The 26459-nt window shown below is 49.3% G+C and overlaps 1 protein-coding gene across 1 annotated transcript in view; it reads right to left on the bottom strand.

The window, feature by feature from the left end:
* Window positions 1-222: 222 nt before the first annotated feature.
* The window catches only part of AHNAK (AHNAK nucleoprotein), a 113453-nt gene continuing 87216 nt past the window's right edge, over window positions 223-26459 (bottom strand). The window contains exon 6 of the mRNA XM_005577594.5: window positions 223-570. Within this exon, the coding sequence (XP_005577651.1) occupies window positions 563-570 (8 nt within the window). The 3' untranslated portion in view covers window positions 223-562. The remainder of the gene's footprint in view (window positions 571-26459) is intronic.

Here is a 26459-nt window from a genome sequence, read left to right as displayed (position 1 = left end):
GAAAGGGGAGGAGGAGCAAGGGATGTAAGAGGGGGAAAGAAAAGAAAGAAAGGAGAGAATGCGCGGGGGTTCTCGGTCATGTGGAGGCAGCAGTCATGCGCTGACTCTGAAAACTGAAAGAAAATAAGGACAGCAAGCTGCTGCCTGTGGCCAACTCTCCCAGGGATTCTCACAACACCAGGGAAGGGAACAGAGAAAACCACAAAGGCTGACACAAGAATAGATGCTTGATAAATGTTTATTGGATAAATGAGTGAAGGATAATCACCTGAGCTCCATAGCCGCCAAAGCCCCGTCTAGTCCCAAACCTAAGCCCACACTCTGTCCCCTTGCAAGTAAAGAAATGCACCAAGCAGAGCTTCTGCAGCAGCCCTCGGTCCGGCCTGGCTGGAGCTATAATCATGCATACTCCGAAAAGCCGCCTCGTGGAAGGTATTCCTTTAACTGCAGGTGTTTGTTGCTCTTGGCACAGCAATATGTAATTTCCCATTTTTAGAACAATGCTCCAAAGAATGGTCACAAAAACAGCCTTAAGAGGGGGTGGTTTTCTTCCTGGCCATTTCTACAGCCCTGTAAAACAACAACAAAGAGATTTTTATTCAACACACTATTTGCATCTCTCCATAAAATCAGAAGACAGTTCGTTAACTTTGCACAAACTGAAAGAAGGCCCCCCACTCCTTGCCAGGGCATTTAAGCAAATGCTTGCCACTGGAAGGGATAGATTTGGAAAGGATCCTGCTGCTGGGACTCTTCTGGTCTCGCCACGCCTCCCTCTGTGTGGTTTCTGTGAGGCCAGGGTGGAAAGGAAGCGTGCATAAAGCCCGAGTCTGTCCTTTTGGTGTCCCCTATACAAGCCTGAGACCAGGAGAGGACAGTGTGTTCCCAGGAACATTCAAATAACAGAGGAAGGTAGGAACCATGAAAGCAGCTGCCACCTCCAGCCTCAGCCATTAAGAAATCCTTTTCATTATCATCTCCAAACTGACTTTCTCTCTTCCCTTTCCTCTTCATGAACCCTTTCTGCTTCATGAACCCGAGCAATTGGCTTTGAGCCTTCATAGGCCTTCACCTTCCCTCCCTGTCATCTCCTGGAGCCTACCTACATCTTCTGTCCCAGCCCAGTGCCTCCTTCCTGAGTCACACCCAACTCATTCCCATCTGACTCCCATGAACACGCAGGTTGTCCTCTCATGGGCCTCCTGACCTGGTCTCTCTCACCTCCCACGTGGGCCTGCATGCCCCTGTCTCCATCTTACACCTCCCGCACTCAGCAAAGTGCAGCAACCCCTTTTCCAACAGAAACAAATCCAGCTTTCGGGCCGGGTGCAGTGGCTCACGCCTGTAATCCCAGCATTTTGGGAGGCCGAGGCAGGAGGACCACCTAAGGTCAGGAGTTGGAGACCAGGCTGACCAACATGGTGAAACCCCGCCTCTACTAAAAAAAAAAAAAAAATACAAAAATTAGCCAGGTGTGGTGGCACACACCTGTAATCCCAGCTACTCAGGAAGCTAAGGCAGGAGAATCACTTGAATCCGGGAGGCAGAGGTTGCACAGTGATCCAAGATCCTGCCACTGCACTCCAGCCTGGGCAACATGGCAAGACTCTGTCTCAAAAAAAAAAAAAAAAAAAAAATTCCAGCTTTCTTAATGCGACCTCATCTGGAACCAGGCCTCCTTTCCTACTTCATCTTCCACTAGTCCCTACACAAGTTTCAAGCACCAACCAAAATCACCTGCTCGCCCTTCCCGAACTTGACCTTGGCTCCGAGGAACTACCGCCTGCCCTCCCCCTAATTGAGAATGACCTTCCTGGTCTCTCTGTGCCTAAATCCTACCCATTTTTGAAGACTCAGCCAAATAATACCTCCATCTGACCACGCTCGTTCAAAATGCCCCCCTTTCCTTGCTGAAGCGCTGCAATTCTGCCCCATTTATTCACTACACGTTACACTTTGTGAAGAAGCCATTCGCATAACTTCTTTTTTTTTTTTTTTTTTTTTTTTTTGAGACGTAGTCTCGCTCTGTCACCCAGGCTGGAGTGCTGTGGCCGGATCTCAGCTCACTGCAAGCTCCGCCTCCCGGGTTCACGCCATTCTCCTGCCTCAGCCTCCCCAGTAGCTGGGACTACAGGCGCCCGCCACCTCACCCGGCTAGTTTTTTGTATTTTTTAGTAGAGACAGGGTTTCACCGTGTTAGCCAGGATGGTCTCGATCTCCTGACCTCGTGATCCGCCCGTCTCGGCCTCCCAAAGTGCTGGGATTACAGGCTTGAGCCACCGCGCCTGGCCCGCATAACTTCTTTCTTCCAAATGTGTGTTGAATTATTTAGAGGGCAAAGGTGCTAAGACTCTTTTTCTTTTTTTTTTTTTTTTTTGAGACGGAGTCTCGTTCTGTCGCCCGGGCTGGAGTGCAGTGGCCAGATCTCAGCTCACTGCAAGCTCCGCCTCCCGGGTTTATGCCATTCTCCCACCTCAGCCTCCCGAGTAGCTGGGACTACAGGCGCCCGCCACCTCGCCCGGCTAGTTCTTTGTATTTTTTTAGTAGAGATGGGGTTTCACCGTGTTAGCCAGGATGGTCTCGATCTCCTGACCTCGTGATCCGCCCATCTCGGCCTCCCAAAGTGCTGGGATAAACAGGCTTGAGCCACCGTGCCCGGCCAGCTAAGCCTCTTTAAGAGGCTTGGAAGGAATCAGGCACCAGGAAAGTGAAAGCTTTATTTATTTATCTTTTTGGAGATGGGGTCTTACTATATTGCTCAGGCTGGTCTTGAACTCTGGACTCAAGCAATCCTCCTGCCTTGGCCTCCCAAAGTGCTGGGATTGCAGGCTGGCCGCACCCGGCCAGCTTTGACATTTCTACACATCTTTTATTGCACACTTGCTATGAACCTGTCGCTGAGCTGAGCACTTCTTATATACGACCGCATTTAACTCTCACAGTGGGACTAGAAGGGAAGTACCACTGTTGCTTTTCACAGACCAGGAAACAAAGGCTTTGAGAAATTAAAAAACTACCCAAGGGCCTCACTGTTTAAAAAGAGCGGAGCTGGAGTTCAAGCCTGGCTCACAATACTAACTGCACTCAAGCCAGGGGATGGGCTAGCCCATCCCCTCTCATTCTCAGAGAATTAACAACACAGAACAGTTAGGATGGACAGGGTGGGGAGGAAGCTGCAGGCTCTTTTCCTGATTGGAACAAATTCATGGAAAGGGTTCATAAAGGGCCTGGGCTTCCCAATCCATGTTTTTGTTTTGAAGAAGGTAGCGGAACTTGGGGTTCACACAATGAAGTTCTCTTTAAAGAATGGTGTTTGCAACATCTGATGCTCCGGGGGAGTAGCAAGCAACACAGAGAGCTTTGATGCTGTACCAAGACTCACTCTCAACATCCCAAGCCAAGTGGCAGCAGTGCAGAATACGGTGTTCAAGGCCTGACTCCCACACTGAGCAGCTGTGATACTCAGACAAGCTACTGTCCCTCTCTAAGCCTCAGTTTCCTCCTCTCTAGCAAGAAAAGAATATCGTTTTGACAGGAGGTTTCGATGGATTAAGGCAAACAATCTCTATAAAGCAATCAGGCACATATTGGGTGCTCCATAAATTATTATTGTTATTACTTCTCTTGGACATGAGAATCTGCATTTCTCTTCATTTTTAAAAAACAGAAGTATAGGTTGGGCACAGTGGCTCACGCCTGTAATCCCAGCACTTTGAGAGGCCGAGGCGGGCAGATCACGAGGTCAGGAGTTCGAAATCATCCTGGCTAACACGGTGAAAACCCGTCTCTACCAAAACTACAAAAAAAATAGCCAGGCATGGTGGCGGGCGCCTGTAGTCCCAGCTACGTGGGAGGCTGAGGCAGGAGAATGGCGTGAACCCGGGAGGCAGAGCTTGCAGTGAGCCAAGATTGCGCCACTGCACTCCAGCCTGGGCGACTGAGCAAGACTTTATTTCAAAAAAAAAAAAAAATAGAAGTATAACACATTCATCAGAGTACATAAAGTACACAATGGACAACTTGATAATCATTTTCATAAACAGGCATTTCTATAACCACCACCCCAGGCCACATAAGGAATATTTCCAGCACCCCAAAAAGTTCCCTCATGCACTCTCCCAATCCATATCCCCACCAGACAGAACCACGATTTGACTCATCATAGATCAGCTTTGCCTCCTTTTGAACTACATATTAATGGAATCAGAGCATATCATCTTTTCATCATTGCATAGTACTCTTACATGAATAGACCACCAATTTCTCTCTCCAATCTTCTGCTGATGGGAATTTGGGGTGTTTCAGGTTTGGAGAAACTCCTTTGAACATTCTTGTCAGCACAGGCATTCAAATCCCTTAGGTTTTTTTGTTTTGTTTTGAGAAGGAGTCTCGCTCTGTCTGCCAGGATGGAGTGCAATGGCACGATCTTGGCTCACTGCAACATCCGCCTCCCAGGTTCAAGTGATTCTCCTGCCTCAGCCTCCTGAGTACCTGGAATTACAGGCACTCATTACCACACCCAGCTAATTTTTTTGTATTTTTAGTAGAGACGGGATTTCACCATATTGGCCAGGCTGGTCTCGAACTCCTGACCTCAGGTTATCCACCCACCTTGGCCTCCCAAAGTGCTGGGAATACAGGCGTGAACCACCACGCCCAGCCAAATCCCTTACGATTATATACCTAGGAGTAGAATTACTGGGTTGTAGAGCAGGCATATCTATAGCTTTAATATAATCTGCCAAACAATGTTGCCAGTGGCTGTACCTCTTCCACACTTCCCACAGCAATACACAATAGTTCTAGTTGTTCCATATCCTCAGCAACACTTGGTATTGTGAGTCTTTTCATTTTAGCTATTATGGTGGGTGTGTAGTAGTATATTTTTGTGGGAGTTTTGTGTGTGTATGTTGTTCTTTTTTTTTTTTTCTTTTGCACTCTGTCACCAAGGCCAGAGTGCAGTGGCATGATCATAGCTCATGGCAGCCTCAAACTCCTAGGCTCAAATGATCCTCCCACCTCAACCTCCCAAGTAACTGAGACTACAGGCTTGTGCAACCAGGCTCAGCTAATCTCCCAGCAAATTTGCATTTTCTGGTGAATGATGATATTGAGCACCTTTTCACAGTGTATTTGGCCATCTGTGTATTTTGTTACTGCCTGGTCAAGTCTTTCTCTCTCTCTCTCTCTTTTTTTTTTTTTTTTTTCCTGAGACTGAGTCTTGTTCCGTCTCCCAGGTTAGAGTGCAGTAGTGTGATCTCGGCTCACTGCAATCTCTGCCTCCCAGGTTCAAGCAATTCTTCTGCCTCAGACTCCTGAGTAGCTGGGATTACAGGCGCCCACCACCAACCCAGTTAATTTTTGTACTTTTAGTAGAGACAGGGTTTCACCATGTTGGTCAGGCTAGTCTCGAACTCCTGACGGGTGATCCACCCGCCTCGGCCTTCCAAAGTGCCGATTATGGGCATGAGCCACCACACCCGGCCTCTGTTTCTCATTTTTTTGATTGGGTCATTTTAACTTTTCTTATTGATCTGCAGTACTTCAAATATTCTAGAAACGAATACTTTATCAGATACATGAGACTTGCCTTTTCATTTTTTTTTAATGGTGCCCTTGGATGAAGAGAGGATTTAATTTTGATAAAGTCCAATTCATCGATTTTTGTTCTATGGTTAGTGCTGTTCGCATTCTGTTTTAGAAATGTTTGCCCATCCCTAAGGCCATGAAGACATTCTCTGTTCTCTGCTCATTTTAGTCTTGCTTTATGTGGTATCTTCCTCTGGCATGGAGACAACTGATTTGTTGTTAATTCAACGAGGAGCAAAGGTCTCATAGAAAAACTAACCATGACCGGCTTGCATGATAAAACTCATACGATAGTGACTGCCTGGGCCTTTGGACTAGGCAGCCTGCCATCCTAACGTTGTTGTGTGGCATCAGTAGGTACCACTGTTGACCTGGCTGCATTGCTGAAATCCCATAGGAGGGGTCCCTAACAGAGATGGCATCTTCCAAAGTGAACCAGGAAGGAGAGGGGAGGACACCCATCCCTCCCAGTTTCCCTAGTTTTCTCATCTGTAAAGTGAACGCTGGTTAGTACTCTAAGGCCAGCGCCTTAAACTCGACCCAGCCCAGCTATGACCACTCTGCAAACACATCCTTCCCTATCTTGGCAACTTTGTCCAATCTCCTTCATAAACCCTTTTCCTATGCATTTTGCTTTATCCCTAAGTGTTCCTTTTCATTATCATTTGTCTAACCATTTATTATTTGTACTGCATTTGTGCATTTTTCTTTTTGGTTTGTTTTGGATTTTTGTGTGATTTTTTTTTCTTGAGATGGAGTCTCACTCTAGCATCCAGGCTGGAGAGTAGTGGCGCGACCTCAGCTCACTGCAACCTCCGGGTTCAAGTGATTTTCCTGCCTCAGCCTCCCGAGTAGCTGGGACTACAGGCACCCACCACCACACCCGAATAATTTTTGTATTTTTAGTAGAGATGAGGTTTTGCCATGTTAGCCAGGCTGGTCTCGATCTCCTGACCTCAAGTGATCCGCCTGCCTACGCCTCCCAAAGTGCTAGGATTATAGGCGTGAGCCACTATGCCCAGCCGCATTCACATTTGTGTATCACATTTTAAGTATCTCCTCTCTTCTGTGTTTCCTTCCCTAAAACAGGGTTTCTCCATCTTGGCACTATTCACATTTTGGACTGTGCGGTTCTTTGCCGCGGGGCCATCCTGCGGGTGGCCTGATGCACAGCTATTGTGATTTCTCTCCTTCTTCCCACCTCTCCACTCACTGCCAATCAAGAGGCCTGAGGGAAAAGTGAGGGGGTGGCCGGAGGTAGAATCGTGGCTTCCTCAAGCTCACAGGGGCCTTAGATAGGATCTAGTGCAACCCCCTCATTTTACGATGAGGAAACGATGCTGACAGGGGGAGGGAGAGGATGTGTCAGAGCTGAAAATGTGGGGGAACAAGTGCCAGGCCAAACAGGAAGTCAAAATTCCAGGCCCTGAGGCAGAGTTTCCAGTCCCACCAAGGAACCTGGGATTGCTTCCCACAGCTCCTTCCTCCCTCCCAGCCACGAGTCCCATTCCAGAAACAACCCGTGGCTGGCCAGAGGGAACGGCAGACACAGATCCCACAAGCCCCCAGCAGTGCACACCAGTCTTCATCCCTGGGAGCCCGTTTCTGAGCCTCTAGTGGACAGAGATGACCACCGATTGCAGTGGGGATATTTCGTGATGACGCCTGTCCTGATCACATCTTAGTTTAACCCTATAATCAGGAGGGAAATGATGCTCATGCTACCTGGCCACACCTGACCCAATGGAGAAGTCAGTGAGCAACAGAGATGTGCAGAGAGCCAGAGGGAGCCTGGCAGTGTCTGTCCCAGCCCCATCTCCACAAAGGCAGATCCCCAGGACAGTCAAGGGCCTTCAGCCAAAATCTCCCAAGTTAAAGTGGGGGTTCACATCTGCTAAATGCTTACTACGTGCCAGATACTATTTCTCAGCACTTTATAAATGCTACAGGGTGGCTGGGCACAGTGGCTCATGCCTGTAATCCCAGCACTTTGGGAAGCCAAGACAGGTAGATCTCTTGAGCCCAGGAGTTCAAGACTAGCCTGGGCAACATAGAGATATACGGTCTGCATAATTTTTTTTTTTTTTTTTTTTTTTTTAGACACAGTTTTACTCTGTTGCCCAGGCTGGAGTGCAGTGGCATTATCTCAGCTCACTGCAACCTGCGCCTCCTGAGTTCAAGCAATTCTCCTGCCTCAGCCTCCTGAGTAGCTGGGATTACAAGTATGTGCCACTACACCAGGCTAATTTTTGTATTTTTAGTAGAGATGAGGTTTCATCATATTGGCCAGGCTGGTCTCGAACTCCTGACCTCAAGTGATCTGCCCACCTCGGCCTCCTAAAGTGCTGGGATTACAGGTGTGAGCCACCACATCTGGCCTCTACAAAAAAAAATTAAAATTAGCCTGGTGCAGTACCATGCACACCTGTGATCCCAGCTACTCAGGAGGCTGAGGCAGGAGGATGACTTGAGCCCAGGAGGCAGAGGCTGCAGTGACCTGTGATGGAGCCCCTGCCCTCCAGCCTAGGTGACAGAGTCAGAACCTGTCTCAAAAATAAATATTTTATTTTATATTTTATTTTATTTTATTTTTGTTTGAAATGGTGTCTCACTCTGCCACCCAGGCTGGAGTGCAGTGGCGTGATCTTGGCTCACTGCAACCTAAACCTCCCAGGTTCAAGTGATTCTCCTGCCTTAGCCTCCCGAGCAGCTGGGATTACAAGAGCGTGCCACCATGCCCAGCTAATTTTTGTATTTTCAGTAGAGATGGGGTTTCACCATGTTGGCCAGGCTGGTTTCAAATTCCTGACCTCAAGTAATCCACCCACCTCGGCTTCCCAAAGTGCTGGGATTACAGGCGTGAGCCACCGAGCCTGGTCTCAAAAACAAATAAATACATAAATAAATAAATCCTCCTGGAGCTCAGTTCACCCTCACCGAGCCCTCTGAAGCAGCCACTGTCGTCCTCCCCTGTTAGAGATACTGATATGGAACCAGCAAGCCCTTGGTCAAGCAGCAGGGGTGTCATCCCCAGTTTCTTTGGTGGGGTCACAAGTTGGCGCAAATCACCCTACTCCCTGACAACATCAAGCTCACCCTCAACATCGCCATCAGACGCACATGGACCCCCCATGATACAGAAAGATTTGTACACCGAGACCTTATACAAAGCAATGAGTGGCGTTCAAGAGTATATCAAAGGGACAGAATGAGTGCTTTTAACTGTTCCATCTGTACTTATTTCAATGTCTGTCAGCAAAATGCTGAATTTCATTTACAGCAGTGACATAAAGGTTTCTTTTTTAATTAAATGATTAAGATTTTCAAAATAAATCTCTTTAGGGCCGGGCATGGTAGCTCACACCTGTAATCCCAGCACTTTGTGGGAGGCTGAAGCAGGCAGATTGCTTGAGCCCAGGAGTTCAAGACCAGCTTGGGCAGCATGGCAAAATCCCATCTCTACAAAAAGTACAAAAATTAGCCAGGCATGGTGGTGTGTTCCTGTAGTTCCAGTTACTTAGGAGGCTGAGATAGGAGGATCACCTGAGACTGGGAGGTCAAGACTGTGGCAAGCCGTGATTGTGCTACTGCACTCCAGCCTGGGTGACAGAATAAGACTCTATCTCAAACATAAATAAATAAATCTATTTAGAGAAAAATCTTTGGCCAGGTGCAGTGGCTCACGCCTGTTATCCCAGCACTTTGAGAAGCCAAGGCAGGCAGATCACCTGAGGTCAGGAGTTCCAGACCAGCCTGGCCAACATGGTGAAACCCCGTCTGTACTAAAAATACAAAATTAACTGGGTGTGGTGGCACACACCTGTAGTCCCAGCTTCTTGGGAGGCTGAGACAGGAGAATCGCTTGACCTGGGAGGCAGAGGTTGCAGTGAGCCGAGATCGTGCCACCGTACTCCAGCCTGGGCAAGACAGATCAAGACTCCATCTCAAGAAAAAAAAAAGGAAAATATTAAACAAATGGTAGTGAGAATGGCATGTAGATGAGGATGCATTTGGGTGACCTAAGCCTGGGAAACCTGACTTGAGTCTTGAACATCTTTCTTTCTTTTTTTTTTTTTTTTTTGAGACAGAGTCTCGCTCTGTCGCCCAGGCTGGAGTGTGGTGGCGCGATCTTGGCTCACTGCGACTTCTGCCTCCCAGATTCCAGAGATTCTCCTGCCTCAGGCTCCCAAGTAGCTGGGACTACAGGCATATGCCACCACGCCTGGCTAATTTTTGTATTTTTCAGTAGAGACGAGGTTTCACCATATTGGCCAGGCTGGTCTTGAACTCCTGACCTCGTGATCCACCTGCCTCGGCCTCTCAAAGTGCTGGGATTACAGGCATGAGCCACTGCACCCGGCCCTTTTTTTGAGATGGAGTTTGCTCTTGTTGCCGAGGCTGGAGTCCAATGGTGCAATCTCAGCTCACTGCAACCTCCTCCTCCCGGGTTCAGGTGATTCTCCTGCCTCAGCCTCCTGAGTGGCTGGGATTACAGGCATGCGCCAGCACACCCGGCTAATAGTGTATTTTTAGTAGAGATCGGGTGTTCTCAATGTTGGTCAGGCTGGTCTCGAACTCCCAACCTCAGGTGATCTGCCCGTCTCGGCCCCCCCAAGTGCTGGGATTACAGGCGTGAGCCACTGTGCCCAGCTGGGTCTTGCCCATCTTGAAGACAGCTGAACCTGCTAGGGCCTCTTGGGACTGTGCAGTCCCTCACTCACCCTCCCACCTGCCACTCCCATAGCATCTTCCTCGATACAGCCCCATGGACTTGAAAGTCCATCATCAAATGCCCCTTAGCCTCTCTCGGCCCTTTATGCAAGTGGGTTTCTTACCTTGGGTTCACTCTGCTTCTGGTGATGAAAGAGGAACCCAGAAAGGCTGATAAATTACTGAAATCTACAAATAGAAGGCCAAGTATGAAGACAGCAAGGAATGAGGAAACCCCACCCCATTCCTTGGACTCAGCCCTGGGCCTCCTGCCCTGGCCAGCCTCGTGAGGCACCGGCTGTAGAAATGTCAGCCCAGGGTCCTCTGCTGAGAGTCCTCTCAGGCATGGTCTGTGAAGGGAACTGCCAGGGCAGCACTCGAGGCCAACGCCGTCCCCCTCCAACGCACGATGGGCACTCCGGGGAGTGTGGTGGCACAGAGCGGCCTCTTGGCTCCAGATGTGGGTCCTACAGAGAGTTCTGGGGTTCAGTGACTCCTCCACCCCCCCAGTCTCATAAGAAACCCCGGCGATAACACAAAAGACTGTTCTTCTTAGGCAGATAGGGAAATGTTAAAGACAATACTCGTAAGTGAGCCTGGGGGGACTTGTCCTATGGGCCGGGACTCAAATCAGCCACCAAACCCCACTGTCGGAGGAGCTTCTCAGAAGCCAGAATCAAACGCCACCGGCCCTGTGAGTGCCTGGCCTCTGCCACAGCTGGGTGAGTGCCCAGCCAAGGAAACCTGTGCCCCATCATTCAGGGCATTGTTCTCCCTTAGAAGAGGATCTCGAAAGCAGAAGGAAATTAGAAACAACCGCGCAATGAATACCAGATTCTGCTTTCTCTCTGCTCTCGCTGCCAGGAGATTAGGCAGGGCTGGCTGACAGCGTGCCCCGCCCGGCAGCTGCTCGCCCTCCAGGATGTCTGCGCCGTGGGGAACTGCGGGTCCCGCTGGCCTTCTAGCTCTCTATTTATTTCCACAGTGTCAGTTTTCTTTCTCCTGCTAGATGCGGATTCCTTGAGGGCAGAGTCACATCTGATGCCCTTTCCCATGGGGCACAGCATGCATGCGCGATGGGCACTCCGGGTGCCTCAGTTGATTACCTGATTTCATCTGGGCAGATGTGATGGCACAGGGTGGTGACCCTGTGCCAGATACTTTCCTAAACAGGCATAAGCTCACTGAATCCCAGAGCCTTCCCATGAGGGAGAAACAATCTTTAATCTCATTTTAGAGATGATGAAGCAAAGTCCGGCCAAGGGGCAGGACCAATCTGATGGAAGCAGCTTTGCTGGAACCAAATGACTCTGCTCCTCGCCCGTTACCAACACTACCTCCTCCAACAACACAGGAGACGTGCATGGAGCCCTCCTTCGGTCACGGTCCCACCCCACGTGCTAGATAAATAAAGAGGGTGGCCTAAAAGTAAAGATGGCTCCTTCCGAACTCTCACCCTGTGAGACAACAATGATAGGGATATTATGCTCATGCTACTGGCCACATGTGACCCAATGGAGAAGTCAGGGAGCAACAGAGGTCTGCATTAAGGAGGTACCAAGAAGGAGACATGCAGAGCTAGTGTCAGTCAAACCAACCAAGCTTCTGAACATTCCCGCTAAGAACTTCTTTAGAATGCACTATTTTTTTTCCTGTTGGGGCTATTATTCATTTTAACCTAACGTTATGTTTTAAGCCTCCTACGTAAGTACACACCAGCTTTAAATGTTGTGGAATACTGAGCTCATATATCTAGTCAAACTTCTGTTTGCTTTTTGCTGCATCCATAGCTACGATCTGAATAAATAGAGGAGAAAAGTTTGGCTCCCAACCCTACTCCCTGGGCCCCATGCCATCATTCCCCAAAACAAAGGAGGAAATATGCCAGAAGTGAGAGACCAGGGGTAATGGTGAAGAAAAACAACATCCCGGTCAGGCACAGTGGCTCAGACTTGTAATCCCAGCACTTTGGGAGGCTGAATGGGGAGGATCACTTGAGCACAGAAGGTCGAGGCGATAGTGACCCACGACTGCACCGTGGCACTCCAGCCTGGGCGACACAGCAAGACCCAGAAAACAAACCAACAGTCGGGGCGCAGTGGCTGACGCCTATAAATCCAGCACTTTGGGAGGCTGAGGCAGGCGGATCACCTGAGGTTAAGAGTTCCAGACCAGCCTGGCCAACATAGTGAAATCCTGTCTCTACTAAAAATACAAAGCTAGCTGGGCGTAGTAGCGTGCACCTGTAGTCCCAGCTACTCAGGAGGCTGAGGCAGGAGAATCGCTTGAACCCAGGAGGCGGAGGTTGCGAGATCACGCCACTGCACTCCAGCCTGGACGACAGAGCGAATCACCATCTCAAAACAAATGAGCAAACAAGCAAGCCAAAACAAAAATATCATCCTATTCGGGGTGGTACTGAGCAGGGGCAGGCTCCCCAGAGAGGGATGGAGGAGGGGCAGGAAGGCATTTGATTAATTTCCTACAAGGAGTCAGCACATTTTGTAACTATGGGCAGGGAAAGGAGAAGAAGAGCTGCCAACCCACCCCTCTGCAGATGAGGTCACAGGCTCGGCGGGCGCCAGTGAAGCCCGGCTGGTAAGTGCTTGACCAGGACCTGAATCTGGAACCTGAAACTCAAGTCCTCTCTCCCCAGCTCAGGGCTCTCCCCCTCTGTCTGGCTCCCCACCTGACTCCACAGGATCTGGTGGCTCTGTGCTGTGTGTTAAGTGGCCTGCACCCCCTGGATTGCATCCCATAATGACCACACCCATGACTATGTACTGGGTGGTTCCATTCATCCAAACAACAAAACCCAAGGAGTGAGCTTTGTCCTGGTACTTCCCAGGGCACAACCACACAGATATGGACTGGGGATTTCTAAAGAGTCTATTATATCGGCCGGGCGCGGTGGCTCAAGCCTGTAATCCCAGCACTTTGGGAGGCCGAGGCGGGCGGATCACGAGGTCAGGAGATCAAGACCATCCTGGCTAACACGGTGAAACCCCGTCTCTACTAAAAATACAAAAAACTAGCCGGGCGCGGTGGTGGGCGCCTGTAGTCCCAGCTACTCGGGAGGCTGAGGCAGGAGAATGGCGTAAACCCGGGAGGCGGAGCTTGCAGTGAGCTGAGATCCGGCCACTGCACTCCAGCCTGGGTGACAGAGCAAGACTCCATCTCAAAAAAAAAAAAAAAAAAAAAGAGTCTATTATATCAGATTATTAAAACAAAGAAGCAGGAGAGGTGAAGGTCATGGATTCACTCTCTAAATAAGCCCACTATCACACAAAGGAAAGTAAGGGGAATCCGTCCTGGCTGGGCATCTTCATGTTTCATCATCCACCCTCCTGCCCTCCTGTCTCAAAAGGGTCTTCTCAGAAAAGCCTTCCTGCTTGATCCAGTGGCAACCACACCTCTTGTGCACTCGATGCCACCTCCATGCCTCCTTCAGGACATGGGGATCCATGATCCCATCTTGCTTCAAAATCTTTACCCTCTCTCTCACCAACTCATTTTGCTCAGCCTATAAACATCATCAAGTCTCCACGAAACTGAAAAGATCTCCCTGTATCTGCCTCCTGCACCTGGTGATGATGCCACGTCTCCTCTTACCTTCACCACCAGGCTTCCTGGTAGTCTCCCTTCATCTCCTAAACTTCTCCCAGTAATTCCTAAGCCCCTCCCCCCCACAAAATGTGCAATCAAACCCAGCTGCTCTATGGAAACAGCCTTCTCAAGGGCCACATATAGTCCACTGAGTGTCACATCTAGGGGCTACTTCTCAGCACCCATCCCACTCGACCCCCTGCATCAATTAACCCAGCAGAAAAACTCTTCCTTATGAAATGTGCTAATGGCAAGCGCTATTCCTTCCTTACTCAAAAGCCATTCCCTTCCCCTTGGCTGGAAGAATCCTGTTTGTTCAAGGACAGGAAAGAGATTCTCTGATTTCACCAAGAGAGGCACAGCCCCTGGTCCAAAGCAAGCATGTGTCCTTCTGCCCAGTGGGATCTAGGGGGACATTAGCAGGGGTCGTCTGGAGACGATCCCTCCAACATCACCACCCCACATCCTACCAATAAAAGAGGCATGAGGAGAACGTCTGTTCCACGCTGTTGCTGTTTCCTGCCTTTGAACGCATCATATGAGGATGTGATGCATCCAAGGCTACGAGAAGGGCAAGAGGGCCTCGGTGACACTGACACAGAGCTTTGCTGCTGAACACCCAGACTGTGAGAAAAATCAACCCTTTTATCTAATCACCCGGACAGCTTTGCTGTTACAAACAGTGAAAAGCCTCCCCAGCCAACGTAGCCCTCCTCTCTTGGTTACTGCCTCCTCCCTCTGTCCCTCCTTATCAAGTCTCCTTGACAGCCCCTCTGCCCACCCCTTGAATATCAGTGTTCTCCTGGCCCTCGGCCCCATGGACCTCTGAAGTTCACGCCCTCGTCATCTACCTGTTTGTCAACTCAGTGAATACCTGTCAGCACTTTCTATGTTCCAATAGGTATGGTAGAGTTGACACTCTAGTGGGGGAGAGAAACAATAAATAAGATGAACAACTAAAAAATTCCAAGTTGTGATCAGTGTATGCTCGGAATGAGATGACTGGCTAAAGAGGATGCTGAGAGAGCCTGTGGAGCCCCTTAGGTCGTGGACAGTGACCTGAGGGGGGACGTTTAGCTTGAAGTTTGAAGAATGGGAAGGAGCCAGCCACGAAAAGGCAAGGACGAGAATTCCCGACAGTGGGGGACGATGGTGAACCCTGGATGAGGACCTAAAGAAGGAAAGACGTGGCGTGTGGGGACCAAAAGGAAGCCAGTGAGGCTAGAGGGGCAAGAGTGATGAGGAAAGGGGACGTCAGATGAAGCTGGGATCTGGCGTAGAACCTTGTAAGCCACAGGAAGATGGTGGTTGTTATGCTAAGTGTGGCTGGACTTCATTGGATATGAGGATTCACAATCAAATGTGTGTCCCTAAAAGACCCTAGTGGCTAAAATTTGGAGCTGGAAAGATCATGGACCATGCGGACTCACAGTCATCCAGGTGAGATGGTGGTGACTTGACCTGCAGCGGTGGTGGTAGAGATGGAGAGAGTTGGCCACCTTTGTGATGTGTTTCCAATGTGGAAATGATGGGACTTGCTGACAACGGGATGTGAGGGCTGAAGAAGAGGGAGGCATCGAGGATAACACTCAAGTTTTCTAGCTTGAAGGCGGGCGGGTTGATACCATTTGTTGAGATGGAGAAGAAGGTTCAGGGGTGAGGGAGGCAAATCATTTTGGAGCTCCACTTTGAGTTCCATTTGGGAAATGCTGAGCTTGAAACGCTTGAGAGACGTCCAAGTGAAGAAGAAAGGGGCAGCTCAGTGTTCAAGGCTGGAGCCCAGGGAGTTGGGAATTGTCAATCTACAGATGGTATTTAAAGTTCCGGGAAGGCCAGGCGCGGTGGCTCACGCCTGTAATCCCAGCACTTTGGGAGGCCAAGGTGGGTGGATCACGAGGTCAGGAGATTGAGAACATCCTGGCTAACACGGTGAAACCTCGTCTCCACTAAAAATACAAAAATTAGCCAGGCGTGGTGGTGGGTGCCTGTAGTCCCAGCTACTCGGGAGGCTAAGGCAGGAGAATGGAGTGAACTCTGGAGGCAGAAGCTGTAGTGAGCCGAGACTGCACCATTGCACTCCAGCCTGGGTGACAGAGCAAGCCTCTGTCTCAAATAAATAAATAAATAAATAAATAAATAAATAATAATAAAGTTCTGGGAATGGGTAAGGCTCACCACGCAGAGCCATCAGGTCATTCGAGCTGCAAGTAGCGCTCATTTATCACTTCTTGCTCTCTCTTCTCACGGTGTGAGGTTGTCACAGGCTATCAATTCTAAATCCAGTGTATTTCTGAAAGCTACGCTCTCTCCTTCAGTTTCCTGGCTGGGGCCCTTCCAGCCTTCACCTCGCCTCCCCTGAAGACTTCCCATAGCCACCTGGCCTTGGTCCCTCCAGCTCACCTGCACCCTGCCACCTGTGGGGTCTGCCCCCTGCTCAGCTGTAGAAAAGCTAAAACCAGAGAGGGAGGCAGGAGGCAACCTCAGAGAGGCAGCCGTGGAGCAACACCAGGTGGGAGCAGGGTCACCCAGGCCTGAGCTGGAGAGGGGCCAGCGACCAAGAGAGAACCAGGTGGCCGGCTTATAACCACAGCAACAGGGGAGAGCAGGGGCAGAGGCTGGTAGTGCACCCTATTCTGAACTCTACTCTGATGAAATGGCTTTATTAGTCCAGCTCACTGGCACTAACCCAGGCAGTTTCAAACCTAAAGGTACCACCCAACAGCTGGCATGCCAGGGGACGCTCATGAAAACAAATAACAGCAAAAATAACAATGACTAACATTTATTGAACTCTTCCAATGTGGTGGTTCGTCCCAGCTCCACTATGTGACCGGGCTTGGTGAACTCTCCTAGCCTCACCTGTAATGTGGGATTCAATCACTCATAAGAAAGTATCTTAGCTGAGGCCTAGCACAAAGAAAATGCTCAGTACTGAAAGGTATAATTGCTGTGAATATGATTACGATTAAAACAAAAGTCAACTCGTGTCTTTTGCCTGCATGAAAATCTCCAGTGGAGGCAGAGTGCAGTGGTTCACATCTGTAATCCCAGCACTTTGGGAGGCCGAGACAGTGGATTGCTTGGGCCCAGGAGTTCAAGACCAGCCTGGGCAGCATAGCAAGACCCTGTCTCTATTATTTTATTTATTTTATTTTATTTTATTATTTTATTTTATTTTATTTTGACGGAGTTTCGCTCTTGTCACCCAGGCTGGAGTGCAATGGTGCGATCTCGGCTTATGGCAACCTCTGCCTCCAGGGTTCAGGCAATTCTCCTGCCTCAGCCTCCCGAGTAGCTGAGATTACAGGCGTCCACCACCACACCTGGCTATTTTTTTTTAATTTTTTTAAAATTTTTACTTATTTATTTATTTGTATTTTAAGTAGAGATGGGGTTTCACCACGTTGGCCAGGCTGGTCTCAAACTCCTGACCTCAGATAATCCAACCGCCTTGGCCCCCCAAAGTACTGGGATTAAAAGCGAGAGCCACAGCCCCTTGCCTCTATTTTAAAATAAATAATAGAGAATTTAAAATTTAAAAAGCTCCAGCAGCTCCCTGCCCCCAGACATAAGACTTCACCATCAGCCAGCCCATGCAAACTACAGCTCCAGCTGTGCCGTGTCCCTCACCATTTCCTGAAAGTGCCTGCACCGTCAGACCTCCCAGCCTTTGCTCCCGCGGTCTCCCTTGCCTGCAATACCCTCCTTGACCTTCTCCACCAGGGAGGAGAGAGGAAGTCTTTAGCAGAGCAGTCCGACGGCCGACAGCCCTAAGCCCATTGGACTCTCAGACTGGGACACCTCTCTCGTCTTTGCATTCTGGGCACCTAGTGCAGCACCAGACGCTCAATAGATGCTGACAGCAGAAATATTAAAAGCTTGTTACATTTTTAACGAGTAGAGAAGGTGGGTGGCAAGCTCAGTTCAAGATTCCAGGAAGAGGCTGGGAGCGGAGGCTCACGCCTATAATCCCAGCACTTCGGGAGGCCGAGGCGGGCGGAAAAGAGATGAGACGGAGACCCATCCTTGGTACATGGAGATGATATCACTGACCCAAAGCTAAGCAGGGGGCAGGCTCAGATGTTGGTTCTTCCTGGAATCTTTTTTTTTTTGATGTGGAGTCTCGATCTGTCACCCAGGCTAGAGTGCAGTGGTGCAATCTCGGCTCACTGCAACCTCCACCTCCTGGCTTCAGAGCAATCCTTGTAACAAGACTTCAGTTTAAAGAAAGCCAACAACATAATGTGTTTAGGAACCGAAGACCAGAGCAAAATGTCGGGTCAGAAAAAGGCCCTCCTCCAGCCCCACTTCCCATCCAGGACCCTCCTCCTTCTCAGACACTCACCCTATGTCCATTCTAGGTCCTTCCCAGCTGACAGCCTGGCAGGATGGCTGCCAGTAATTGCTAGAAATGGTTGCTTAATAGGATTATCTCAAAGATCAAAAATCTTCCATCTAAAAAAAAAAATTGGCTGGGTGTGATGGCTCATGTCTGTAATCCCAGCATTTTGGGAGGCCGAGGCAGGCGGATAACTTGAGGTCAGGAGTTCAAGACCAGCCTGGCCAACATGGTAAAACCCCGTCTCTATTAGAAATATAAAAATTATCCAGGCATAGTGGCGTGCGCCTGTAATCCCAGCTACTCAGGAGGCTGAGGCAGGAGAATTGCTTGAACTGTAAGTCAGAGGTTGCAGTGAGCTGAGATCGAACCATTGCACTCCGGCCTGGGTGACAGAGCGAGACTCTATCTCAAAAAAAAAAAAATTAATATCATAGGATAGATGGCACTTCAGAGCTCGTAACAGACAACTAGCAAACTAATCTTAAGGAGCCTGCCTGGCAGGGCACAAATCCCACCCCAAAGAGTGTAATGACAGTAACAGATACATTTATTAAGTACTTCCTTTATGCCAGGCAGTTTACATTTGTAATCTCATGTTATCCTTATAGCAATACTGTGACACACATGGCTTATTATCTCCATTTGCAGCAATAGGGAAACTGAGGCCAAGGAAGTGCAGCCAGTCAGTGAGAAAGCCAGAACTGGATGCAGGCTGTCCCGCTCTGGAACCTGTGCTACTCAGCCCATTCCATTGCATTATCTGCAGAGAGGGTCCATGCTGTGATTCCACAGGTCAAGGGCTGAGAGGTCCGTTGGATTCCTGTGGTTTCTCGCGAGCTGCTATTATTGGTTGTGTGGGCGGATGGGTGACTGGAGGCAGAACAGGAAGGAGCTGCCAGAACAGTCACCCAGGGACTGCCTCATTCAAGCCCTCATGTTCATGCCATATTTTTATCTTGGCCTTTATCTAAGTCTTCTCATGCTTAGGGATGACCCAGATTGATAACAGCAGGCATCTTCAGCAACCTCTGCACCCTGAGTCTGAGCTCTTCCTGAGCTCACACAATGGGACAGGTGAGATGGTAAAAGGTGTTTCAGGCCAGGCATGGTGGCTTACCGCACCTGTAATCCCAACACTTTGGGAGGCCAAGGCGGGCAGATCACTTGAGGTCAGGAGTTGGAGACCAGCCTGGCCAACATGGTGAAACCTCATCTTTACTAAAAATAAAAGAAGTAACCAGTCGTGGCGGCACGCACCTGTAGTCCCAGCTACTTAAGAAGCTGAGGCACAAGAATCGCTTGAACCCAGGAGATGGAGGTTGCAGTAAGCCAAGATCGAGCCACTGCCCTCCAGTGGGCAACAGAGCGAGACTCTGTTTCAACAAAAAAGGTGTTACAGCAAATTTTGCAAGAAAAATATGAAAACCCTACACCCATCTACTGCCCAAAACAAAGTCACATGTCCCAGGAGCATCCCACCTCCAACCTCCCCCGCATCTATATACTTCATTTCCGGAGGAATGTACACCATCACCTCAACGGCGCGTTGGAAGGAATGTGTCTGCTTTATCCCGCAATGCAGACTGACCTTTCATCCTCAATGCCTTAAAGCTCATCATTACTGCTCTTGCCCAACTCATCATCAGCTTCCCTGATGACCACTTCAGCTCCAGGGTAATCTCTTCCACCTCATCCTCATTCAAGGAGAAATCGTGACATTCAGCGATTTGGATTGTGGAAATCAAATAAGTGGTAACAATAATAAGAATAATAATTTAGCTATAATTTATTGGGTACTTACTGTGTGTCAGGAACATGACAACTCAGAGATAAGGAAACTGAGGCTCAGAAACACCCCAGTAGACCCAGCTAGTCAACAGCAGAGCCAGGATTCGAACTCAGGACCTGAACTTGGCACTGCACCACTGCCTTGCAAGAAGGCTCCAGTCTGGTGTCTTTAAGAGCTGAGAGAGCATTCAAGGGTGTCTCAGTCCACCAAAAGGTGTGGGTGACTTGAGGAGCCTCTGGAAGTCAGAGGTAGTGTTTAAATTCTAGGTCTGCATTTAGCGGGCTACGTTCTAGAAACACATCTCAACAAAAGGATTGTGTCTAAACACACATGGCCGTGTGCACAGTCAGAAATTCTAAATTACTTCCCAAGGCTGCCCAAGAATTTGAAAAGAATCCCTCCCATCTGGCCGGGCGTGGTGGCTCACGCCTGTAATCCCAGCAGGCGAACCACGAGGACCAGTCTGACCAACAAGGTGAAACCCCGTCTCTACTAAAAATACAAAAATTAGCCAGGCATGGTGGCGCGAGCCTATAATCCCAGCTACTCTGGAGGTTGACGCAGGAGAATCTGTTGAAACCAGGAGGCGGAGGTTGCAGTGAGCCGAGATGGCACCACTGCACTGCAGCCTGGGCAACAGAGCAAATCTCCACCTCAAAAAATAATACTAATAATAAAATAAATAAGAATCCCTCCCATCTTCATGAAATTCTGAAAAACCAATCTAAATAACAACACAAAATGTGAATAAGGTGAAGGAACTGAAATGTTTCATAATGAGAGCTGGAACTTCTGACCTTCATTCCAGCAATATTTTCCCAGGATGACATCCTTGAGACCCGCTCCTTTAGCCAAAATTATGGGGTAAGGAGATGTCAAGCCCAGAAACCCCCAGCCTTTCACAGGGATAGATCTGCCAGGGTGATGGGGAGAAGAGTGGGAGGGGGAGAAGAGGAAGAAGAGGGAGAAAGGAGTGAGAGGCATTTAATGCATGACCTCCCCACACTGATCATGGGATATGTAGGAAACTGAAACGCCTGCCCCCATGTCTGCTCCAGCCCCTCCTCAAACGGCTCCAAGAGGTTGAGAACCCACACCCTCCTTAAGTGATCTCCACTGAAGGCTCAGATTTGCATTTCTTTTTATTTATTATTATTATTATTATTATTATTTTGAGATGGAGTTTTGCTCTTTTGCCCAGGCTGGAGTGAAGTGGCACAATCTCGGCTCACTCACTGCAACCTCCGCCCGATGGGTTCCAGCGATTCTCCTGCCTCAGCCTCCCGAGTCGCTGGGATTACAGGCGTGTGCCACCACGCCTGACTAATTTTTGCATTTTTAGTAGAGATGGGGTTTCGTCATGTTGGCCAGGCTGGTCTCAAACTCCTGACCTCAGGTGATCCACCTGCCTCGGCCTCCCAAAATGCTGGGATTACAGGCGTGAGCCATCACGCCCAGCCACGTTTCTTAAGGAAATGCACCAACTAGCTCGGCTAAAAGGCCTGAAATTGCTTCAGGATACTTAATGGAATGGCCCCCTTAAGACAGTCTCCTGATCCCATAAAGGGTGGGCCGACTGGTGGCCCAGTGCTGGCTCCCCATTTTGCCTTTCATTTTATTCCCCCCAAGCCACAGTCCTTAAAAAATGTGGCCAGGCGCGGTGGCTCACACCTGTAATCCCAGCACATTGGGAGGTCGAGGCAGGTGGATCTCCTGAGGTCGGGAGTTCGAGACCAGCCTGACCAGCATGGAGAAACCCCGTCTCAACTAAAAATACAAAATTAGCCGGGCGTGGTGGCTCATGCCTGTTAATCCCAGCTACTCAGGAGGCTGAGGCAGAAGAATCACTTGAACCTGGGAGGCGGAGGTTGCGCTGAGCCGAGATGGTGCCATTGCACTCTAACCTGGGCAACAAGAGTGAAACTCCATTTAAAAAAAAAATTAGCTGGGCATGGTGGCAGGCACTTGTAATCCCAGCTACTTGGGAGGCTGAGGCAGGAGAACCACTGAATCTGGGAGGCAGAGGTTGCAGTGAGCCAAGGTCTCACCATTGCACTCCAGCCTGGGTAACAAGAGCAAATCTCCATCTCAAAAACAAACAAACAAACAAAACATACAAAATTAACTAGCTGTGGTGTTGGCTACCTGTTATCCCAGCTACTTGGGAGGCTGAGGCAGGAGAATCACTTGAACCTGGGAGGTGGAGGTTGCAGTGAGCCAAGATTGCATCACTGCATGCCAGCCTGGGTAACAAGAGCAAATCTTCATCTCAAAAAAAAAAAAAAATACAAAATTAACTAGCTGTGGTGGTGGGTGCCTATAATCCCAGCTACTTGGGAGGATGAGGCAGGAGAATCGCTTGAACCTGGGAGGCGGAAGTTGCAGTGAGCCAAGATCACGCCACTGCACTCCAGGCTGGGCAACAAGAGCAAAACTCTGTCTCCAAAAAAAAAACAAAAGAGTAAAGTCAGACACACAAAGAGACACCAGGAGTACATGAGCACAGAGGCAAGAGCACGTGAGGACGCAGGGAAAAGACAGCATCTGCAAGCCGAGAGAGGCCTCCAGGGAGGTTAACTCTGCCGACACTTTGATCTTGGACTTCCAGCCTCCAGAATGGTGACAAAATAAATGTATGTTGTTGAAGCCACTCAGGCTGTGTTATTTTTGTTACAGCAGCCTGAGCAAAAAGTGCAGCCCTCATCATTGGCCTTTGCCACTTTCTGTGGCTGATAATGATAATAAAGTTTAACCTTAGTACAGGTCAAGCACTGTGCTAGGTGGTCTTCATGCTTTAGGCAGCTTGCATGCTTATTTCATTCAATCTACTGACAACATAGGGAACATTATTACCCCATTTTACAAAGGGGGAAATGGACACTCAGAGAGATGTTAATAACTTGCCCCAGAGCACCCAGCTGACACATGACTGAGATTTCAACCCAGTTGACTGGGTTGACTCTCAGACCAGCTTGACCCTGATGGACACTCCCTGGCCAGGTGTGAGGCTCGGCCCCATAGTTACAGGCTGCCATTCGAGACTGGTCTCCCTAGAACCTCTGTGGTGGCATGTCACCCCACGAGCCCATCAACTTCATGTCCCACAGCAGAGCCCTGCCTCCTCTGAAGGCCTGTAGGTCGTTTAGTAGATCTGGTTCAGAGACTAGGAATTCACATTTATAAGCCCCACCCCTGCCACCACCTATAGCTGAGTCTGGAGCAGGTGGTTCAGATAGTCATCATTCCTTTCCTTTCCTCTCCTAGGGATGCCTCCAGCTCTTTGTCCTTTGTCAGCAGGAATGAGCCCAGGGAACAAGCAAGCCCTTTACCTGGAGTCACCTGACCTCAGGAACGCTTCAAATCATCCCAGTAATGAAGTGCCCTAAGGACTCTAACTCATTGATTCACCTTAGAAAAGGCTTAGTTCAGGCCGGCACGGTGGCTCACGCCTGTGATCCCAGCACTTTGGGAAGCTGAGGTAGGAGGATCACCTGAGGTCAGGAGTTCAAGACCAGCCTAGTCAACATGGCGAAACCTTCTACTGAATATACAAAAGAAAGCCATCTGCTAAAAATACAAAAAGTATGCTGGGCACAGTGTAATCCCAGCACTTTGGGAGGCCAAGGCAGGCAGATCACAAGGTCAGGAGATCGAGACTATCCTAGCTAACACTGTAAAACCCCATCTCTACTAAAAGTACAAAAAAATTGGCCGGGCGCGGTGGCTCACGCCTGTAATCCCAGCACTTTGGGAGGCCGAGACGGGCGGATCACGAGGTCAAGAGATCAATACCATCCTGGCTAACACGGTGAAACCCCGTCTCTACTAAAAAATACAAAAAACAAGCCTGGCGAGGTGGCGGGGGCCTGTAGTCCCAGCTACTCAGGAGGCTGAGGCAGGAGAATGGCGTAAACCCAGGAGGCGGAGCTTGCAGTGAGCTGAGATCGTGCCACTGCACTCCAGCCTAGGCGACAGAGCAAGACTCTGTCTCAAAAAAAAAAAGTACAAAAAAATTAGCCAGGCGTGGTGGCATGCACCTGTAATCCCAGCTACTCGGGAGGCTGAGGCAGGAGAATCGCTTGAACCCGGGAGGTGGAAGTTGAAGTGAGTCGAGATGTTGCCACTGCACTCCAGCCTGGGCGACAGACTGAGACTCTGTTTCAAAAAAAAAAAAAAAAAGAAGCCAAAACAAAATACAAAAATTAGCTGGGCACGGTGCCACAAGCCTGTAATCCCAGCTACTCGGGAGGCTGGGCAGGGGAATAGCTTGAACCCAGAGGTGGAGGTTGCAGTGAGCCAAGATCAAGCCACAGCACTCCAGCCTGGGTGACAGAGCAAGACTCCATCTCAAAAAAAAAAAAAAAAAAAAAAAAGGAACGAATAGCCTTAGTTCAGCAAATTAACATGAAAACAGAAAGCCAAATACCGCATGTTCTCACTTATAAGTGGGAGCTAAACGCTGAGCACACATAGACATAAACATGGGAACAAGAGATACTGCGACCGCCAGAGAGAGGAGGGAGGAACGGCGACATGGGCTGAAAACTACCTACTGGGTACTATGTTCACCACCTGGGTCCAATATCCCCATGTGACAATCCTACACATGTACCCCTGTATCTAAAAGAAAAGCTGAGATATATATAGAGAGAGATATATAGATAGATAGATAGATAGATAGATAGATAGATAGACAGATAGATAGATAGATAGTTTTTTTTTTTTTTTTTTTTTTGAGGTGGAGTCTCACTCTCGTCGCCCAGGCTGGAGTGCAGTGGTGCGATCTTGGCTCACTGCAACTTCCACTTCTCAGTTTCCAGCAATTCTCTTGACTCAGCCTCCCAAGTAGCTGGGATTATAGGTGCCCGCCAACATGCCCGGCTAATTTTTCTGTATTTTTAGTAGAGACAGGGTTTCACCATGTTGGCCATGCTGGTCTCGAACTCCTGACCTCGTGATCCACCTGTCTTGGCCTCCCAAAGTGCTGGGATTACACGCCGAGCCTGAAAACTTGAAATTTTTTTTAAAAGAAAGAAAAGACTTAGTTCATAAGCAACAGAACTGATAGCTGTCCACCAAGAATAAGAACAGGACCACTCCTTCACCCCCCTGTCAGAAGGTCAGAGCTTCAGTAGGCCTTAGGGACGGTCCCTCCTGATCCCCTCACCAGAGGGGCCACATGGTACAGTACAGAGCGCACCATGGTTCTAAGACGGGAGAGTCTGGTGTAAGCTGGAGTGGACAGTCACTTTCTGCAACTAATTCACCCTCCCTGCAAGTCCTCTGCTGGAAAATGCCAAGTCACCCCTTATAATCAACAAAGCCAAGCTTTGTAAGTACTAAATTACTTTGGAGGGTGGGAGGAGGGCAGAAAAAATGGCCAGTACTCGTTATAGCTCTCATTTCACTGTGTGTATCAGGGTTAATTAGTTCCCTACCTGGCTTCTTCTGCCTGTGTTATAAACGTCTTGAGACAGGAGCCAGCTCTGTTTCCTCCACCGCCCCAAAGACAGGAGCTGGTTCTGTTTCCTCAAGGTGTAGGACCTGAACCACCTGCACCAGATTCACCTGGAGGGCTTATTAAACGTGAATTCCTGGTCCCTGCTCCAGATTTACTGAAGCAGACGCTCTAGGGCGGGACCTAGGAATTTGCCCCAAATACCCCAGCTATTTCAAAGTCCATTGCTCTGCTGGCTTCTATGTTTAACCGTGGCCTGTCCCACTAAGGAAGCTGGCCAGGCCCTGATATGGAACTAGGTAGGGTGCCACCTGTCCTGGTTTGGACTAAGGAGTTTCCTGGGATGAGCCTCTCAGGGTGCTAAAAGCAGGACAGTCCAGGGCAAAATGGGATGGCTGGTCACCCCAGCACCTCTCCAAACTACCCACACAAGGGCAAGGAGCAGGGGTTCCCAAGCTCACAGGTAAGAGGGTCCTCAGAGCACTCATGCTTGGTGTTGAAATGCACCACAAATGCACTCACAGTTGAATGTGGACATGGGTGATATTTTGAGATTTCACAACACTTCACATGAAAAAATAAAGTCAGACCACAGGGAACTGACTCAGGGCACTGGAAATGGATCCTGCTTCTCCAGCCTGTCCCCTGCCCAAAACCTTCAGTCTACACTGAAAGCAGCCATCACTTACCCTGAGCTCACTGTTCCTTCAGCATCAGGGGGTCACCCCTGGGGAGGAGGAAGTCATGAAAATCATGGGATGTCACGACCAGACACTCTCCTGGAGCTCACACAGCCCTGGCCCCTCATTTCTCAGGAGAGAAAATGAAAGTTCAGAAGGGCCCAGTGATGAAGAGGCACACAGCCAGCCAGCCCGCCCAGAGATGAATGACCTCCACACCTCCACACAAGCCCTTCTGCTGAGCAGAAAATGACAGGAGCCGGAAAAAGCCCAGAATATTCATTG

Source organism: Macaca fascicularis, chromosome 14 (assembly GCF_037993035.2).
Source record: "Macaca fascicularis isolate 582-1 chromosome 14, T2T-MFA8v1.1".
Taxonomy (NCBI): Eukaryota; Metazoa; Chordata; class Mammalia; order Primates; family Cercopithecidae; genus Macaca; species Macaca fascicularis.
Note: the sequence above shows the minus strand (reverse complement) of the source record. Positions and strands in the feature narration are given on the sequence as shown.